Source organism: Podarcis cretensis (assembly GCF_951804945.1).
Source record: "Podarcis cretensis genome assembly, chromosome: 5".
NCBI classification, from domain to species: domain Eukaryota; kingdom Metazoa; phylum Chordata; class Lepidosauria; order Squamata; family Lacertidae; genus Podarcis; species Podarcis cretensis.
In genome coordinates, this window is record NC_137174.1 from 68,437,434 (window position 1) to 68,458,555 (window position 21,122).

Here is a 21,122-nt window from a genome sequence, read left to right on the forward strand (position 1 = left end):
AGCTTTAGTTAGCTTTTAAAGCACAGTTGGCCTGCTTTGATTAACAGAAATACAGAGAATTTGTCATATTGAGTAGTTTTGTGGGTACAAGGCTTAGTAATCAAAACATTAAAAGGTAAACTACATTTTAAAAGACATTTATTACAAGGCATGGTCTTCATGTGACAAGAGCTTGGCATAGTATCTAAGGAGTTCTACACAACAGAAATAGATACTGCAATGCGTTTCACAGGTCTAACCCTACTTACTTGATCCAGCTTGCATTTAAAAACCAAGCTTCTTTCCACCATGAAGACTGCAGTAAATGAAGTTTAGGGAAAGAAATTTGTAAGAAATTTGGTCATTTAAAAAAAAATCAGTCAGACATCTCTTCATCCAAATTAATATCGGTAGTATCAATATCCTCCAGGTCTAAGTTATCCAAGTCTTCATCCAGCTCCAATAATGCCTGTGGCAGGAAGTACATAGAAGAAAATGGCTTACTAAATACCATGCATCTATCATTGCTAAAGAACTACTTATTTTATTTCTGCAAGTTGAAATGCTCCAACTACTGCTTTAGTGTGATACTGGACTATCCTGCTACCACCATCCTAAACAACTATGGGCCTGCTATATAGATTTGCTTATTATAAAACACAGCCCCAAAATTTGGGTATAATAAGCAACTCTGATTTAAACCAATGTACAATCTGTATGTTGAAGGAAGAGGATGAATAACTTGTTTCTGACTTCATAAAGAATTGTGAAACCTAGAACACTTATCCAAACAGGGCCACTACACTCTGAGCAATGGTGATTAAGGAAGTTTTAGAGGCTGTATAATGGGACAGTATTTACATTAATATCTAAAATATTACACATTCCACAAGCAGAAGCAAGTTTACTTAGGCAGTAGAGATGAGGATGGGGCAGGGTTTGGTACAGTACAGCAAGTCAGCAGCAAGATTAAAACGAGGCTATTGGCAAGATTGGTTTTATCAAAGATATCCTGTGTTCTGTTAGGATAGTCACAATCTCTGTGACACATTGACAATGAGCTGCATCTGAATAAGGACTTCCTTGAGAAGTAGGTTTGCGTGCTGATAGAACTACTTTAAGGTTGTATCCACTGCTGTCACATATGAGAATGGACTTCTGCTCGCACAATGGGACTTCACTGTCTCCTACACACTTCCAATCTGCTTCAGGACTCTGGAGCAGAAATGGGGGAGGAGGAGAGGAATGCAAGTCCTGTGGCACAACTGGAAACCTACTTGTGCAACACTGGATTCTGTCCTAAAGAACCAAAACCTAACAAGCTGAATGGAAGAATTCAAGTTTTTATGCAGCTAGGTTCAAGCCTGAAACCTATGGCTTTAGATGACAAGATAAGGGGCAATATCCAACACTAGTCATACTCTGGGCATGACTTAAGTCCACTGACTTCAATGGATCTACTGGGAATATGACTAATCTTGGATATCATAAATACCTATCTTGCTGGAAAGAGTTAGGGAACGTTCAGTTTTGCAGTCCAACTTGATCATGGTGTATAAACACATTAGGGATATGTGGGAGAAAGTTGAAGGAAGCATTCTTTTAAGCACACACTCTGCAAACAAGCTTCATGTGCCCAAGTTAAGAACACCCATCCTAAACAAAATCTGATTGCAGCCAAGAGCATGCAGTAAGAATGTACTGTGATGTACTGATCAGAAATGTAAACAACTACTAAGTTTCTATATTAAATTAAGAGGAAATCAATCCAATGGCAAACTTTCCTAAAGAGGTCAGATTAACATTTAGCCACACTCTGGTGAAAGTGTTATTTTCTCATGAGCTCTCAAGTACAAATCTGATCTCAAAGAAAAATGTAACATAGGAAAGTGAGCAAAGTGGGGGAAATTGCAGAATGGAGTTAGCTTGTCACTGAATTGTTTTATGCAGAATGGAAATGTAATGGTAGAATTCTAGATTGTCTCACTCCCCAAATGATCTGCATTTAATGTTCGTACATTGCAAAAGTAACTAAACCAAGCTTAACCTCCTGTGCCAGTTTAATACACGGAGGGAGATTTGCTATCGCCAGTCTTGAATCTAAAGCTCTGCTGACTTACTCTTATTCTGTATAGCCTGTAGAAAAAGTCTAATTTTGAAACTTCCAATGACAGTTTGGAACAAGAGAAATAAGGATTGCTACTGGGATTAGAACCTTCCCAGCTTTAGGATTTTTCATGGTGCACTTGAGCTTTTACCTTTTCATCTTTTATTGTTTCAATTGGGTCCTTCCCTGCAACCGGAGGCAATATCACAGGCTTAGGAACTAGTTCTTCCTCTTCTGAATCCTTATGACGAAAAAGGAAATATTTAAATATTTGATAAGGCTCATATAAGGAAAAACTGGATCCCGTTCTTAGGTTGCGTAACCCAAAGAAACGGATTCAGCAAGAAAGCGTGTAATACTAGCCCTACACAAAAGCAAATTCGAGAGAAGGCAACATATGGAAAGACTATGTACCATTTTATTCCATTAAGACATTGTTCCTACAATCTTACCTATTGCCCTTAGAACTCCTGATCTAATTGACACTCGCCCTGTTCAGATGACATACCAAATAATGACCTGGTTGTGACAAAAATAAACTCTAGTGAGCTACCCATCTTTCTAACACACACTCAATAGGGAAGGAAGCTTACAATGTCTGGTTATATTTAAACAGGTACAGCTTTGCCCTAACCACAGTTAACATACCAGGATCTCAAAGCTAGTTTCAGATCCTGGTTTATTTGAATTAACTTTGGTTGGAACTAACCACAGTTGCACATAGTTAGATGTAATGGAAAACTGCAAAATGTTCAAAACTGATCAAAAGCTTTAAACTTCTATCAGGTTGTTGGAGCAGAGCATTCAAGCCTGAGAATTCTCATTAGAGGAAACTATAGTTTATTGTGACGTGAACCAGGTCTCTCATTCCTGGAATGTGCAAATTTGCTCGCCATTCCTTTCTTACTACCCTTCCTTCTCCCTTGCTCTCAAAATTTAGTCTAGAAGGACAATCTTCTTAGATGTTGTGAAGTATATGTGGATGGCTTCATAAAGCAATAAATAATAAAAAGAAAACTAAGAATTTTGGAGCTGTTGCTCAGGGCTATTTCAAAGTGCTGAAAGCAACTGTGATGGGAATAAATGCAGCAATGTTCAGGAAGACAACCGATTTATTCAGACACAGAAATCAGGAAAACTGACAGCAACAGAATTATCTGCATGTGTCTAAGTGCCAATGCTATCCATAACGGTTTCTATATTAAGGTAACATGGTATGAAAAGAACACAATTACAGAGCAATTGCTTATCACCAAAGTAAATGTAAAATATAAAGAGGACGGGCAATCTAAATGGCTCAGTTTTTTTTTTTAACACCGTCCATAAAAAGCCACAGTCTACACTGTGGAAGTAAGGATTTTGAACATTTAGTGGAGATACCTCTTACTCCAGAATTTCATTACCACTGACCTGCAATGCTTCCCCTATTTTGGGTGTGAAACCTTTAGCTTCTTCCAGTATGTTTCGCTCTTCATTTGGCTACCAAAGAAAGAGAATATATCATGTGAGTAGAGACTTTTGCTGACACTAAATAATTCTCAAGGTCGTGCCAGATTCTATATGACATTGCTCATAACTTGTATCTACTTACAGTGACTAGGGGATATTTATTGGCTGGCCGCAAATCAGTTTGTGTTGCCTTGATGTATTCTTCAGCAACAAAAGCTTCCTTTAATCCAGGGAACAAGTTTTCATATTCTGTGGGATCGGCCAGCGATTCTGCAGCTTTCTGGTTGACTTTAGAGAGATTTTCTCTCCATAGTTTTACAACCCTATCGATGGAACAGATGGTCATTGCAAGCATCTCTGTTATAAGCAAAATATTTGTACAAAACACACACTAACACTTCAAAGTTACCTTGAAACTTGGCTCGGCAAATATGTCCGTGCTAGGAAAGCAGCTTCTGGCAAGCGTCCAGTTTTAATCAACAGCTCAAGACAACTATCAAGCCTACAATGGTACATTTAAAGAAAGTCACATTTTCATTTGTTTGGGTTTGGTTAAATAAAACAAAGCAAAAGTAAAAGTAAAATCTAGTTTTTAAAATGTACCCATTACTGGAGTATAACACAGATGTGACAATACTATAATCAGAGGATTATGCTAATAGCAAACCATTGTGTTCAACATTACTGACAATGTGGTTTTAAAGGCTAATGAATGTCTAATGCCCTGATCATATGAAGCAACTACATAGGATCAGGCATAAAGCTGCTAAGGTTACTTAGAAGAAACAGGTTGTTCTCTTGTACCATCTTGGCTGTGAGTCCTGGAAGACCTGCTCCCTACCTTGCAGGCCTTTTTCCACCTGGACTGGGAGGGCAAGACCCTGACTGACTCCAAGTACAAAAACTGAGGCTCTTGAATATATTCTTGGACTGGGGTACTGTTTAGGGGCTTGGGGGTGTTGCTGTTATTTATATTAATTTTATCTTTGTTTTAGATTACAATTTATGCTGGGAAACAGTTTGATTTGTTTGTGTACCTTTTGATGTTTTATTTATTTTTTATGATTACTTTTGTTACATTTGTAATTATGTATTTTTTCATGTTGTAAGCTGCCTTGAGCATGGTTTTAACTATGGAAAAGTGGCATACAAATAAAATGATGTATGTAGGTCTTATACTGGCACTGGTAAGCAGCTTTTGATGCTATTGTGCCAGATATACTCCCTGGGCCTCTTCGTAGTATACAGTTGTGTTATAAACAACACAGGAAACATAATTAACACCACTGTTACCTCCTGTAGACCATTCTTAGATTTCCCTCAAATCTAAGACAACCAAAACTAATGGATTGAGAGTATACAGGACTTTTGCATAGAGAGGTTCTATTGCATAGACAATGGATAAATTCTGGATTTTCTTTTTAAACAGCTTTCAATGTTGGATCCTGCACACATGCACTTTTTTACTTTCCATCTTCGTCTTCCCTCATAAGTGAATCCATTCCCTTGCACCCACACCCTTTCCCATGTCCATTTAAGTCATAATCCATTTTATTGTCTTTCCAATACTGGCTCTCTCAAAATTAAATGATTTCATTGAGCTTCTTTCCCTATTGGTTTCCATCCCCCTTCCTCTGTTTCAGGCACTTATTAATAACTTTTTATAAATAATAATAATAATTTTTAAACTGCCCACTCACTACTGCCATTTGTTCCTGGTTTCTTCTGATCAGCTGCTAACTCAGACAGTTAGCCTTTGGCTGCTCTGCAGAATGACCAGAGGTCAGATCTTTTGTCAGTCAACACAACTCAGCTGTTTGAGCCAGCAGCAGCAGCAGAAAAAGATTACTACTGCTGAGTGATTCAGAAAGCACTGTAAATCTGGCAAAGAAGAACTAATGCCAAAGCAATTTGGGGGCAGTTCTCTGTAGGAACAAGTCAAGTGCAACAGTAGGAAACCACATCAGCAAAATAAAATGATGATGATGATAATATCACCATCAAAAATTTGCCAAGGGTGTGTGTGCATTCAGTTTGGGGATTAGCCACCCCTAGTATAGATGAGAGATTATTTGTTACTTACTTTCCTTGCAGGAAGTAGCTCATAAATGCGACATTGTTCTTCCCATCTTTTTCTGCCCCTTCGGCCAGCTTGTTCACCATGCTGGTATTTCCTGAAGCTGTGGCCAACAGCAGTAAGCCACCGTAGTCTTGCGCATGGTGCAGGCACTCTTGGGCAAGGCCAAACTGGCATTTACTGATAGCAAGCTCAGCCAGCTGCTTCCACTTCTGCTCAGACTGCGTAAACAGAGAGCAATTCCACATCAGCCATGTTTGACATTGTTCTGAAGCCTAGTCAGACTAAATTTAGCCCAGTTAGGTTTTTTATCTCAGCTTTCTCATCTATAGTTCCTCACTTGCAGTGAATGTTTCATTCAAAGCACATGGTCATGCCTTAAGAGAAGATACTTACTGCACTATTTTGACACCCAAGAACTATGGGTATGCCTCTTCTAAAAATTAACTCTTGGTTAGCCCACAGAAAACTTCTCACTGCCTCAGTATTTTCAAACTATGCTCTGTAAACCAAAACCTGGGTAGATCTTGAGACTATCCTAGACATGTGGACTATCTTATACCACTGAAACATCATTCGAGCAATCTAGTCAAGATACTCCAGATAAGCAGCAAGACAGAAAATATATTTTAAAAAACACTTGAATTAAGCTGCTTGCTGCTGTCAAAATCTGGGGAAAGCTATCTTGCTCTCACTTCAGCATGACAGACAGAGATCATGTCAAATAATCTTGTTTAATGCTTTACAACAATATAAAAATCAGGAATTCTAGAACTTCAGTGGACAATCAATATTTTGCACAGATTCCATTAAATTCAGTTCAGCCTTGACACTAAACAACCAGGTTGACTTTGCACCTGTATGTTGGCTTCCATTTGTCTCGAGAGACAATGGAAGAATGCACCTTCGAGGGTAAAGTCAAACCACTGGAGAGTTACAGCACCTGCTGTGGCTGCAGAGACTGATACAGGAGAGACATGTTTTATTGCAGGTGGGGCAGGTGTAGGTATTCCGTTTTGCTGCTACAGGTGGACCTTCATAGCCAAAACATTTCTTTCATAAGAGACTATTCTTCTGCATCTTAACATGGCCATTGATAATTCCTCCTTTGTTTCTAAAATGGTGTCGGCATACCTCTGCTTCCACTGCAAGCTGATATGCAATCTTAAGTTCACCAAGCTGAAGAGCAAGCTCAAAGCGGTGTTCTGGGTCTGTAGATACTGCGAGTGCTTGCTGTTTGAAGCCCTGAATATTATAGTAAAAAAAGACATTAGTGAAGGAATCTTCTTAGCATACCACAGCAAAAATTGATACACAAATACATCTCCCTTTTTATACAAGCCCAAAAACACACACCATGATTATTTACTTTGTATTTAAGAGCATTTAAGTGCCTAATAGATATGTCCACCCCTGCCAAATTAAATTTGCAGCCATTTCCAATTCCAGTATTTTAATCTATATTTGTTGACCAAAGATTAATTTGATAGAATGTGACAAATGTTTTCACCTGCTTCTCAAGGAAGTGTGCAACTCTGGTCCTCTGTTCCTTTGGAATTGTGGGAAGAACTTTGTCAGCCATACTGAAGTCTCTCCTCATCACGGCAGTTTGATACTCTAGCACCGAGACTAGCAAGGAGTAACTCACTATGTTCAGTTCTTTGTCACCAAGGTAAAGTCTGTTGTCTTTGGGGATATATCCAAGTAAATACATTGTCCTTTAAGGAAAGGGGGTGGGAGAGAGAGATTGCATTCATTAGAATAACTTCAGTCCGAGAAATCATCTGGCAGAGCAATCCTAATGTGGAGCAACAAACAGCAAAGTGGCAGTTGAACCATCACATCCCAAGCTCCACTGGCTGGGGAAGATGGTGGTGGGCTGGTTCTTCAGTATATTTAGTGCATCAGATCCTGGCTGGTGTAGCAGAGAGGCAGAAGGACCCAACTGGGATGCTTTGCTTTCTACTGCTGATGGAACAACAGCTGGCAGCAGCTTTCTACTAGCATGGGCAATAGCAATGGACTTACAACCCTTAGCACTCCTGTTGGCCAGAAGAGAGCCATTAACACACCATCCTAACCTGCACTCCTCTGGCCATCAACATCACAGTCCTTAAGATTGCACGCTGAATTATCAGGAAATTATGTAATTCACTTGAAGTTGACTGATATGCTAAGGATAGTGAGTCTCTATCAAACTGTGAGTATGCTGAGGTACAGAAACTCCAGATCAGTGAGGAGACCAACCCCACCTCAAAGGAATTTTATTTCTGAAACTCTTCCATTTCCTTAAGTAGTAACACACTGGAGATAACAGCAGTGACGGATAGGAAGAATTTATGGCTTAGCACAAGTATAGAGAAACTTTGGCCCTCCAGATGTTGCTGAACTACAGCTCCTATCATCCCTGGCCATTGACCGTGCTTGCCAGGGCTGCTAGGAGTTGTAGTTCAACAATGTCTAGAGGGCCACACCTAGCTTAGTATGTGATCTTAAAGTTTAGCCCACACCTGCCTTAGTGCCATATCTAAAAGACAAAATAATCTTCAAGAAACAGGTTACATGGGCAACACAAAAGCTATGCTGCTGGAGCATCCCACAGTCAGATTTACACTCTAAATAGCTTCTTGCTTAAGGACCACATTTCTGCCCATCACTGGCACAGTAATTATTTCTTGCCACAGAACACTGCTCAATGTGCATTGAACGATCAAAGAAGTAGAACATGCTACACTTAATAGCAATAATTTCATATTTTACTTTGCCAAACCTTTATTAGGTGTTACAAATATAGGCCATCATAAAACCTCCATATAGAAAATTTTAAAATATATGCAAATAAGCAGGTAATTTCATATCAATTAGAACTATATCTGATGAATAGCTGAACACTCACCGGTCCAAATGTGCAATGGTGACGATTTCTCCTCCAACGTAGTAGTTCAGTCTGTTCACAGAACTGGTATAAATAAAACAGTCGCCTACCCATAACCCCGTTTTCACAATCTCTTGAATTTCACCAAGGACCTGGAGGAACAAAGGTGTTTAGGCTTAGGACAATCTTGTTTACTAAACTCTCCATAGGCACTGGGTCCATTAAAAGAGTTTAGTTATATAAATGGGTCAACTCCATAGGCTTGGTGATGAAGAGTCCCATATTAATGGAAGTTCAGCTTAAAATATAAATCCACCAAAAAACCCTCTTCTACTACACCACAGATAAGATTAACAAAAGTTCAAATTCCCTATTCACCACAGTTCCCTTAGTAGTGGGATATGGTACAAGAAGTTCCATGTGACATATATGTACAAAGTAGCCTAATGATCTTTTAAAATCCAACAGATCAAAGCTCATTCACTAACTTTGTTGTCAACAAAATATTCTGAACCAGGAATGTGACCTTCCAGCTATTTTTGGATTCCAAACTCCCATTAAGTTTAGCCAGCATGGCCAAAGGTCAGAATGACAGGAGCTGGGGTCCAACAACACCTGGAGGGCCACAGGATCCCCAGCCCTGCTCTACACAGATCAAGACAGCTGTACGATTCTTATTTACATGAAGCCTTATTAACATATTAATATGGTTCCCTTGCTGCTGTTTAGGAGAACAATTAAATTGTTTCTTTTTCAATTAGGCTTTAGAGACCTCATAGGTATTTAGGCTGCTATCATGTTATATTGTATTATATTGTCTATTGTATATCATTTTATACTGTTTTTATTTTTATTGTACACCACTTTGATTTCCTTAAAGAAAACAGGATCTAAATGATTTAAAATGACTGTGTGTGTCCCAAAGCTAATTTTCCAAGTCAATCCATCTTGTCAATTTCCACATTCTCCTTATATGACATGGCTAGTCTGTTAGTTGACAGCAGTATAAATGGTTTAAAAGACAGAATCAGATCCAAAAAGCCTATTAATCAATAAGTGTAGTTACCTCAAAGGCATCTTCAATGCCATCTTCAGTGACTCCCTCATGTGTCTCTTGGGCTGTTGCAACTTTTTCAGAAAGGTACTTCAGAATGAAGAAAGATTCTTCAGTGGCTATGCAGACGAGCTCACCAGAATCAGACCAAAAAATCTACATCAAAACAATGCAATAACCTTTAAGGTTTGGGCTCTGATTAGAAGACAAATTAAGCCTATTGTGGCACCAAAAGAGATAGAGCACACTAGTTCTGTTTTAAGACTCTGAAAGTTTCAGAATTAACAGCAGCTGACCTTGCAAGGTAAGCTTTAATTAATCAGCAAGTTGCAATTGGAACAAAACTCACATGTTTGGGCTGGATTTCAATTCTGCGTATCAATTCTGTATTTTCCCAGTCGTAAAATGCCAGGCCATTGACAGACCGGACACCCAGCAAGAAACCACCGTAGATACCTTCAGGGGACACAAGCAGAAGAAATTAGAAGCTTTCTGGACAGTGTTTAAAACTAGCTAAGATGGGTACAGAAGATAAAATGCATAACGTGCCTTCTGCTCCAAAGTCAGGTTTAAAAGACTTCTTCTCTTTGAAGTTTTTAAATATCTTGACACTGCTGTTGCTTTCCCTGATTGCATACCTGCACACAAACAAAAGATTTCAGTAGAACCAAGCTCTTATTCAGCAAGATTAACAAACAAGGCCAGGAGCAGTCAATACTAGGCACACTGGCCATATAGATCCTGCCAATGTTCTCTTGCAGACTTGTATAGACAGGTTATTCCCCTTTTGCCAAAACAGCTGTGAAAGGACGGCTGGAATAAGGCTTAAATTAACTGGATGCAGTCCACAGGCCATGTGTCCTTGCCTCCAACTAGGCCATAAACTGAATTGGGATGCAGCCACTACAAAAACTGTTGGTTGCACATTTTAGATTTCATACTGATTTTTTTAAAAAAACAACAGCAGACCAAAGAGCTATGCAAAGACGATTGCTGTTCATAGTCCAAAACAAAGCGTCATAATATTAAACAAAATGTTAAGATTAAACAAAGGACTTACTCTGAAGAATCATGTGCCCATGCAAACTCTTGAGCAGAACCAAAACTTTTGTTTCTCAGTGCCATAGCTGTGTAAATGATGTATTCACCATCCCCACACACTACTACAAACCTGTAAGGTAGTAAAAACAAAAGAAATGTAAATTACAGTATGCAAGGAAGGTTTGTGTAAGACTTGTAAAACTCAGAAAAGCATGATCAGAAAGATACATACATACAATGCTTCTGGTCCTAAACAGAATTTAAAATTAATGAACGGGTTTAAGTTTTTATCTTCAGAAAAAGAAATCCCTTACCGCCCATTGGGGTTGTGCTGAATAGTCTGAGGATATATTTCACAGCTGCCCATATCTTTCACAGCAAGTGGCAGTCTCTCTCCGTCTTTGATTTCAGCATCCCCCATTGCTTTCAGATTAGCTTGCTGAATTTCTGAATGCTTAGCCCAAATTATCTTGCCATTAGCATCCATTGACATGGCTGGCTCTTCACGGCCAAGCTAGCAAGGAAGGAAGCATGAGGAGAGTAGATGTAAACAATAGTCAATGTAACTAATAAACCAATTTGCTTAAAAACCTTTTGACATTGACAACCAAGTTAAGTCTCCAATGCAGTATTACAAATAAGAGTGGTGTCCTCTGTACTGACCCCAATTATTTAATAAAAACATGCCAAGTAATTATTCCACTAGTGGACATCTAGCAGAGTTAAATATTTTCTAAGGCACATACCTTAACAATGATGCTACCTTCATCATATCCCAGAGCCACATTATTTGATCCTCTCAGGCTCGCCACACACCACACCCTTTCCATGCCATAATTCAGAGTACTTTCCAAACGGTAAGTGCTTGAATGCCAAATCCGAACAGTTCCTATGCAGTGGCAGAGTTATTGCATTCAGCATTACTTAGATACTTCAAAGGGGGGGGGGAGGAACCCAACCCCCAATCATGATCATTAATACACTGTTTCATACTCTGTGCAAAACTGGGTTTCATAAAGAACAAAGAATAAAACTATAAAATAAAATGCAACAAATACCTAAATGCATAAAGGAGCAGAATCATAATGAAATAAAAGAATGAAAGCATCATCAAAAACTTTTCTGAAGATTTATGTTTCCATTGTCCACAGAAAGGCAAGTAGCTATTGGGCCAGGTGATTCCACATGAGTGGTGCCATACCTGAAAAAGCTCTCTATCCTGTTCTCCCCTGCAGGAGAACACAGCAGGATAGAACCAGCACCTTGAACTGGACCCAGAAACAAACAGATACTCAATAAAACTTGCACAACTGCCCTCTCCAGGTGTTTGTAACCTGTGTACAATACATTGGGGGCAGGGCACAGGAGCTGTGGGGACGAGAACAATAGATCCACCGCCCCTCAGTCTTCTGTTGCCTTTGATGAGTTGGAAGGGGGCATATTCTGGAGCGGGAAGGCTCCCTTGTACCTGTGGAGGCTCCCTGCACGTTTTACACCTGTGTAGATAACCATCACGTGTGCAGGAGGTTCCCTGCTTCAGATAACTGTCCTCCAATTTGTAGAGGGCATCAAAAATGATGAGGGGGCGTGTGGTTCTAGCAGCACCCCCTTTTTCATTTAAATAACTTACAAATGCCTGAACCTAACTATCATCATAGTTACTGCAGTCCCAATTAGAAGTAACTGCTGCATTTTGAACCATCTGTAGCTTCTGTACATTTTTTCAAGGCAGTCTAACAAGAGATACATTAGAGGGACGTTGCCATAGCATGAATAACTGTGGCCAGGTCTGCCTTCTCCAGTCTTTTTATAAAAGGTAAGTATTTTCCAATCAGAGTATTAAGCATTTGTTTATCACTTCTCAGACATTTCTAACTGAGAAGAATTTAAATCTGCACAATAGAAATATCTCTCATGGAACAATTCTACCCTTCTTGCATTTCATATTTATTTATTTGTAATTATACCCCCTTTAAGCCTTTGTGCTTATTAAAACTCACAGCCTCTAGGTATATTTCACTTTTGTTTACAATGCTCCTCCAATAAAGGAGCTGTAAATGAAAACAGTTCACAAAGAAACCCATTAACAAGCCTACACTTTGGCTCTGCAACACATCTATACAAACTATAGCGGGACTATTTCTAATTGTCTCAAGTACCGTATTTTCCGCTCTATAAGACGCACCAGACCACAAGACGCACCTAGTTTTTGTTGGAGGAAAACAAGGGGGGGGGGGAATTCTGAATCTCAGAAGCCAGAACAGCAAGAGGGATCGTTGTGCAGTGAAAGCAGCAATCCCTCTTGCTGTTCTGGCTTCTGGGATAGCTGTGCAGCCTGCATTCACTCCATAAGACACACACATTTCCCCTTACTTTTTAGGAGGGAAAAAGTGAGTCTTATAGAGCAAAAAATACGGTAATTTGTAAGCATCTGAAAGAAAAAAATGCTCATGTCAAGCTTTGGTGAGATGTTAAGTTCTCACTGCTACAGAAAACCCCCATAAGGAAATAAACTGGCACTCTAAAAAGAATTGAGAAATGGTTGAATTTACCATCTTCAGAGCCAGTGATGATGATGGGAAGCTCAGGGTGGAAACTAACACAGGACACATTTTGTGCGTGACCCTCAAGAGTTTGCACACATGTTTTATTCTGCAAAGGGAAAAAAGAAATGAAGCTGTGGATACAAAGACTTGATAGCACTCTTTAACATATGATAAATGTTATAAACTATAAAACTGAATGACAGTTACAAAGTACCTAACTAGACCTTTCTGATGATGACAACAACTTTATTACTTATATGCCACCCATCTAACTGGGTTGCCCCAGCCACTGAGTGGCTTCCAGCAAAATATAATAATCTTCAACTGAAAACGGCCAATGAAAAAAATATTCATATACCTGATTTAAAAAACACAAAACCATAACATTTTTGCTTTTTCAATATTATGCAAATAAATGGTATAGGAACAGTAGGACACAACATACCTGATAGTCCCAGATCTTTACTAGGCGGTCATCTGCTCCAGAAATTAGGTACGGCTTATCACCTCCACTGTAGTAATCAATGCAATTTACGCCTTTCTCATGGCCTTCCAAAGTGAAGTTGGGTGATGAAGAACCAAGCTGCCACACCTTGCAAGAATATGAAAATGATTGGTGACTGGGTCTAATGAAACTCAGGAAGCCCTTTTCAAACTTTCAGATATCACTATTGGCTAATTTCATGTGTTTAGAACAGAAGACAAAGGGAGCAGTATAATTAGAAGCCTGTGTTAAATCCTGGGGCATATTTTGTCCCATCCGAATTCTGTGTGATGACATTTACCCCTATGATAAGAAGATCAAAAGGTAAACCCAGGGATCACACTATTTTGAGCACAATCTACACTACAAGTGTATCATGTGCACCAACCTTTGTATTGGATGCATACTGGTGCGGATAAATTTAAAAAATCTTCCCAGAGTATTAAAATGACTCAAAATACAGTTTATGCTATATCCTCCAAGCAGCTGTTAAGCACCTACAATACAGTGGTACCTCGGGTTACATACGCTTCAGGTTACATACGCTTCAGGTTACAGACTCTCCTAATCCAGAAATAGTACCTTGGGTTAAGAACTTTGCTTCAGGATGAGAACAGAAATCGTGCTCTGGCGGCGCAGTGGCAGCAGGAGGCCCCATTAGCTAATGTGGTGCTTCAGGTTAAGAACAGTTTCAGGTTAAGAACGGACCTCCAAAACGAATTAAGTACTTAACCCAAGGTACTACTGTATAAGAAGAGTATTTCACTTTAAATTTAAAATTCTGATTTTCAAGTAAGAATTCACTCTACCTTGATTGTTCTGTCCAAGGAGGCACTAGCAAACTGATTATTATCCTTAGGATTTATGACAATCTGCATGACATAATGAGTGTGCCCTTCAAATACTTGAGAACAGGACCATTTTTTATCCCAGTCCCACAGCTTAATAAGCATGTCATCTAGGAGAGAGAGAAAAAATATCTTCCATTATGCACTTCATAAGCACCAAAGGGAAAGAAAAATAGTGATAACCTAATACTATTTTTCTTTTGTTTCCCTGAACATCTACCTGAAGAGTTCAATATGGCTGAAAAGCTTATCTTTACAAAATCACTTTTCAAGAGTCTACTCATTCTAGTGATATCAAATTTACAGTAACCTGTTTAGCAGTCCCACTCTCCTCTTTAATATGAAATATGCCAGCGGGACTGCATTATGCCTAAGTGCCATTGATCTGACAGCGCTTCCTTCCTCTTTTTCCTAGACATAACCTGGCAGAGGGTGTTCCTCTCTGATCCTACCTGGCCCCCCAAAAAGGTTCACAGCTAAGCCTCCTCCCCAAACTACTGTTATATTCAGATGTGCCATAGGAAAGCATGCACTGTTTCTCTTTCAGATACTGAGTTGCTGCTGTTTGGTCAAGTTTTATTCTTAATCAAATACGTCTATGACATATTCTTTCTAGAGCATGGATGGGAAATCTGTGGCCCACCAGATGTTGTTGAGGTGCAAGTCCCATCATGGCTGACCTTTGGTCATGCTAGCTGGGGTTGATGGGAGTTGAAGGCAAGCAAAATGTAGAGGGCCCCAGTTTTGCATCCCCATAATGAGAGTTTTATGATGCATAGATATGCATCATCATCATTATCAGCAGCAGCATACATTTAAATTCTTTGAGGTTTGACTACATCCTACCACAGTGAACTGGATTAACTGAATACAGATGCTTGAGAACCATAAATACTTATGTTTTGTAAGAAGAAACTGGGTTTATGTTAAAATGGGACTAGCATATAATGCAAAGATCTGGGGAACTTAAGATATAAAACAACGTAAATAGGAAGACTATGAGACAATAAGCCAGCTAATATGGATCTAGTTCTAATCAGGGATGACTAACCTGTGGCCATCCAGATGCTGCAGAATTACAACTCCCAATAGCCACAACCAGCACGGACAACAGTTGTGCAATTATAACTTGGCAACATCTGGAAGGCTAATGTTTTGTCAACCCTGTTTTATAGCTTCCGGTAGATTCTGCAGCAATCTTGTTACAAGTTCTGAAGTCGCTAAAATATTTGCTACTTCAAGGAGGTACGCAGCTTATTTTCTTACAAAATTCTAAAGATGCTGCTAAAAAAGAATAACTCATTAAAATGACATTTAGTAATAAAATTAAACTCTTACCACTGCTAGTTAGAATGAAAGGTTGTGTAGGATGCACAGCAATGCAGCGGATATAATCTGAGTGTGCTTCAAACATGTGAACCCTTTCCAAAGTGTTGTAGTTGAAAACCCGAATTTGCATGTCATCCTATGAGAAAAACCCAATAAAAATCAGCTTCTCTATAAATGAAAACTGCATTTCCATTTCCAAATAAAGGATTGTATCTAATGCTGCCATTCTGCTTGTGCAACAGACTTCTATTTGTGCAACAGAGCCTTCCCTTCTCTCCTCTGTGTCCCACCCATGCACTCTCAAAACCTGCTCCAAAGAGTTGGGGGACTCTCTAGAGCAGATTGCGGAGAAGTGCAGGAACAGAAGGGAAGTCCCACTGTGTGAATGGAACACAACTCACAACTTTATTGGTTTTGATCTTGCATTGTTTTTATTAAACTTGTTTCTAAGCTACCCTCATACAGAAAGATACATTTAAAAAAATAAAAGGTAACGTCTAGCATCACTTTGCATATCTTTTAGTGCAGAGATGGGAAAACAACTGGTCCTCCAGCTGTTGCTGAACTACAGTTCTCATCATGCATGACCACTGGTCATCCTGGCTGGGCCTGATGGAAGCTGAAGCCCAACATTTGGAAGGCCGCAGGTTCACCACCACTGCTTTAGTGGACTGTATACCTATATTTTTGCTAATATAGCACCTTATACCACACTGTATCTCTCTTAAAAATCATCAACCAGCCTCAGTCCATAAGGTTCCTCTGCAATTAAATTTGCAATTCAGAATTTCTTACCACTTAAATATCCTTCTTTTCAAAAAGCAAACCTCTAATTGATTAGTAGCTGTAAGGTTCCAAAATAAACAACAAAACATTCTTAGTGAAAGAAGATAACTTACAGCTCCTGTAACAACCCAGTTTTTTCTTGCCACAAATTTAGATGCTCTCACTGGTAGGTCACACACTTCAAAAGTCTTCACTAATGTCTGAAAACAAAGTTTACATTTTATGTTAACTTTTATTCATGAAAAAACGCTTTTTAGAAATCTCTTTAGCTATTTCAGATAGCTGTTTTTCAACTGTCGTAACACGATAGAAAATATTCTAGAAACATAAATAAGTTACAAAAGTTACATAAATAAGTTGCAAAATGTTTCAAACACTTCATAAATTTAATATTCTTAGGAAAATAAATACACCACACAGTTCAATGGTCTTAATGTGATACCACAATCCCAATCAGATTCAGAGGACCCTGTGACTTCATAAAACACAAGTAGTCCTGATCACAAATCTCCCCAATCACATTTAATTGGGCCCTAATATCAATAATCATTTTACAACTTTTCACTGAACATATTTTATATCACACATTACCTGTGTTTCATGGTTCCAAACACAGACGCTACCATTGTAAAGGCTAGCCAACATCCATGGCTCTGTGGGATGCAAGTCCACACTCTTCACTCGATCAGATCGAGCTGTTAGCTTACGCTTTATGTCAAGTCGAAGAGGCTAAATAGCAGAAGAATATAATGAGGCTGTTACAAACACATACAATAGCTGGTTAAATATATTTATACTGAAAGAAAACTGGACAGGACCTAAATAGCCAGTCATATTTACATAAGTGGTTCACACTAGCCTGATTGCAATAAACCTATTCATTCATTCATTCATTCATTCATTCCCTTACAGACTGTTTTCTGGAATGGCCCAAAGATTTAGTTTACCCAGGCCATGCTAAAATCAGCAACAGCTGTCAGCTTATTAAAACATTATTGTGAAAAATAACACACATTCATCATATACCTAGTCCTAGGCTAAGAATTTTGACAATGTGAGAGGATTTCAGATATGAAAGAACAGTTTGGGACGAAATTATACTGCTACAATATTCACAAAAAGTGACACAGATAAAAGAGAATGTTCATGCCCTTTGTGCACTGCCCTTTTTTTGGCAAGTGTAATAGAAGTACTAGGTAGGATTTTTTAAAAAAACACAACTGATGCCCCATTAGTATATATACAAACATCCAGGAAAACTCACAGGTCACCTACAAAGCACACTGCATGAATTTGACTCCAGGCTTTCCAGTTAAAAGCATATAAATCAGCCGTAAGCAAACTCGGCCCTCCAGATGTTTTGGGACTACAACTCCCATCATCCCTAGCTAACAGGACCAGTGATCAGACATGGTGGGAATTGTAGTCTCAAAACATCTGGAGAGCCGAGTTTCCCTATGCCTGATATAAATCAAGCTGCTGCTAGTAAAAGTTGGCAGTATTGGGCTAAATGGACCACAGATCTGTCTCTATAACTGGCATTTTTATTATACTGCTTCGATCAAATCTCACACCCTCTTGGATACATCTATGCTAACCTATTTATACAATTCATAAAACCCAGAAATGTGCAAGCTTACTTTCACCCTCCATTTGTTTTCAACTCTAACTTCCATAAACCCCAGCCAGCAAGGCTAACGGGATGATGGGAGTTGCAGAAGAACATCTGGAGGGCCACGGATTGGGAAAGACTGTTGTAGACAATGCACTTCCATTTCAGCAGGCATGAAACGGGACACTACATACAGGAAGCAACTGTGCCAATACCCTAACCACATGCCTGGCTATCGGGCTACTATCCATACCGCAGAGCCCTCAGTTTAAGATATGTACACAGGATACATAAGAGTGTGAATTACAGTGGTACCTTGGGTTACATACGCTTCAGGTTACAGACTCCGCTAACCCAGAAATATTACCTCGGGTTAAGAACTTTGCTTCAGGATGAGAACACAAATCGCACAGCGGCGGTACAGTGGCAGCGGGAGGCCCCATTAGCTAAAGTGGTGCTTCAGGTTAAGAACAGTTTCAGGTTAAGAACAGACCTCCAGAACGAATTAAGTTCTTAACCTGAGGTACCACTGTACTTAATTCGTTCTGGAGGTCCGTTCTTAACCTGAAACTCTTCTTAACCTGGGGTACCACTTTAGCTAATGGGGCCTCCCACCCCCACGCGATTTCTGTTCTTAACCCGAGGTACTATTTCTGGGTTAGCGGAGTCTGTAACCTGAAGCGTATGTAACCCAAGGTACTACTGTACAGCAATGCTTGCAGACAGTGCTTTTTTCTGGGGGGACGCAGGGGTATGTATACCCCTAAACATTTTGTGAATCAAAGTTTGGCCTCATTGAGGGGCAGTATTTCAATATGCCCCTAAATATTTCCTAAACAGGGTAGGAAAATGAGAGTACCCCTAAGCATTTTTTTAAGAAGAAGAAGAAGAAGAAAAGCACTGGTTGCCTGCCTTTCACACATCTTCAGATGAGAACAGGCTGACAGCTGGTAAGTGGTGGCCAGGAGAATTTGCCATTTTCAACTGAGCAAATGCTTTCATTGAACCATCAACCATCACTCGGACCCCACCCCCAATATCTCTTCCATCACCACCAGTCCAGACGCTACTTGTGAATGTAAGAAGCACTGGAACAAAGGGAGCCTACACACAACCATGGGCTCCAAAGGGGAGCTGGCTGTGAACTTTGCGCTGCACAACACGAAAGATGCAGGCAGTTTGATAGAGGTAAATCCGCTCAGAGCTTCAGGAGAGGCAGCAATAGTACAGGTACCACCTTCCCGACCCCCGACCCATAATCAAAGCAGGCAGAAACCAGCAGGTGAGCCTTCTCCTGTCAAGGCGCCTCCATGCCGGGAAACACTTCACCTGTCGGATTTCTGCCTGCTGTGCGGCTTAAAAAGACGGGGGATCCTTGGCCCCGCCGGGCAGGCCTCTCTCTCCCCGGTTCCAGCAGCGCCTGCTCCTCCCCACCCACCAAGCCCACTTCCCGGGGAGACACAGCCGGCCTCCTGCCTTCGGGCCCCGCTGCCGTCGCCCCCTCCTCGCCCAGCTCACCATGGCTCGGGCTCGCGCAGTCCACCGCTGGCTGCGGCCACCGACGCTCCTCGTCTCCCTCACAGCCCAATTCACCGACGTGGAGCTTCCGGCTGCGGCGGTTCCCGCGAGAAGCGGGGGAACAACGCGAGAGCACCAGCCCTTCCGCCTAGTCGCCTCTATTTCGGCCAATGGGTGGAGCGGAAGGGAATGTTCATAGAGGTAGCCAAAAAGTGTAGAGTGACCGCGTATGGCTAGACACACACACACAGATACGGAGAGACTGATCCGCTTTTTATGGGCGCTGCTCGAATGGGGGGGAAAGCACGCGCGTTTCTACGTCCCGTGAATATTAAGTGGACAATTTGACTTCCCAGTAGCTGTGAATAGGATTGCTCTGTTAAGGGGAGCCTCGCTGAATTTAGCGAAGTGGGATAGCGCAGTCGGTAGAGCATGAGGCTCTTTATCTCAGGGTTGTGGGTTTGAGTCCAACTCTAAGTGAAAGATTCCTGCATTACAGGAGGTTGGACTAGATGATCCTCGTGGTCCCTACTGAAATATACTCGGAGTCGAGTGTGGATTTCATGCTCTTTATTTAGCTCATAGTAGTGAGGAATGAAAGTTCTCCCAAAATATCTGCTTTATATACACTATTTAGGGATGCGGGTGGCGCTGTGGTTTAACCACAGAGCCTAGGACTTGCCATTCAGAAGGTCGGCAGTTCAAATCCCTGCGACGGGGTGAGCTCCCGTTGCTCGGTCCCTGCTCCTGCCAACCTAGCAGTTCAAAAGCACGTCAAAGTGCAAGTAGATAAATAGGTACCGCTCCGGTGGGAAGGTAAACGGCATTTCTGCGCGCTGCTCTGGCTCACCAGAAGCAGCTTCGTCATGCTGACCACATGACGCGGAAGCTGTACACCGGCTCCCTCCGCCAAAAAAGCGAGATGAGTGCCGCAACCCCAGAGTCGGTCATGACTGGACCTAATGGTCAGGGGTCCCTTTACCTTTATACACTATTTACACAATGGGCCGCACGTGATTGGCTAATTCTGGGATTCTCCTGTAGGCCAATCAGGTTGTGGATTCACTTCCACCTGGAGCTGGATTGGGTGGCTCCTGCAGACCAATCAGACTGCTGCATTTGGGATCCTGTTCAACTCAGTACATAACACCTACCAACTCTAGAATTCTGCGATTCTATCTGCAAGTGTGCTTCGTTTCCCTCCCTCTACCTACTTGCCTCAGAAATAATCCAGCTGACCTCAGTACCACTAAGAAACGCAAAATAAGCAATACATGTTTCACTCAGGTGGAAACAATGATGTATACTTGGGTAATTAAGGGATCTGGAACAGGGGCATGAAACTGTTAAGGTCACACACACATAATCCACTCCTATGTCAACTGAATAACCATCAATTTAGCAGACATTATCAAAA

General features: G+C 40.6%; 1 protein-coding gene across 1 annotated transcript; it reads right to left on the reverse strand.

Moving 5' to 3' along the window:
- Positions 1 to 121: 121 nt before the first annotated feature.
- Positions 122 to 19,814, reverse strand: COPB2 (COPI coat complex subunit beta 2). The gene is made up of 22 exons (XM_079975865.1): positions 19,706 to 19,814; positions 17,167 to 17,304; positions 16,689 to 16,775; positions 15,799 to 15,925; positions 14,422 to 14,570; positions 13,574 to 13,720; positions 13,135 to 13,234; positions 11,329 to 11,471; positions 10,897 to 11,096; positions 10,602 to 10,712; positions 10,091 to 10,179; positions 9,891 to 9,997; positions 9,554 to 9,697; positions 8,509 to 8,639; positions 7,123 to 7,330; positions 6,747 to 6,857; positions 5,619 to 5,833; positions 3,945 to 4,037; positions 3,678 to 3,858; positions 3,497 to 3,565; positions 2,238 to 2,327; positions 122 to 448 (listed from the first exon to the last, which is right to left on the reverse strand). The coding sequence occupies exons 1-22, from the start codon at positions 19,706 to 19,708 to the stop codon at positions 356 to 358; spliced, it is 2,736 nt and encodes a 911-aa protein (XP_079831991.1). The 5' UTR covers positions 19,709 to 19,814; the 3' UTR covers positions 122 to 355.
- Between the last annotated feature and the right edge of the window lie 1,308 nt (positions 19,815 to 21,122).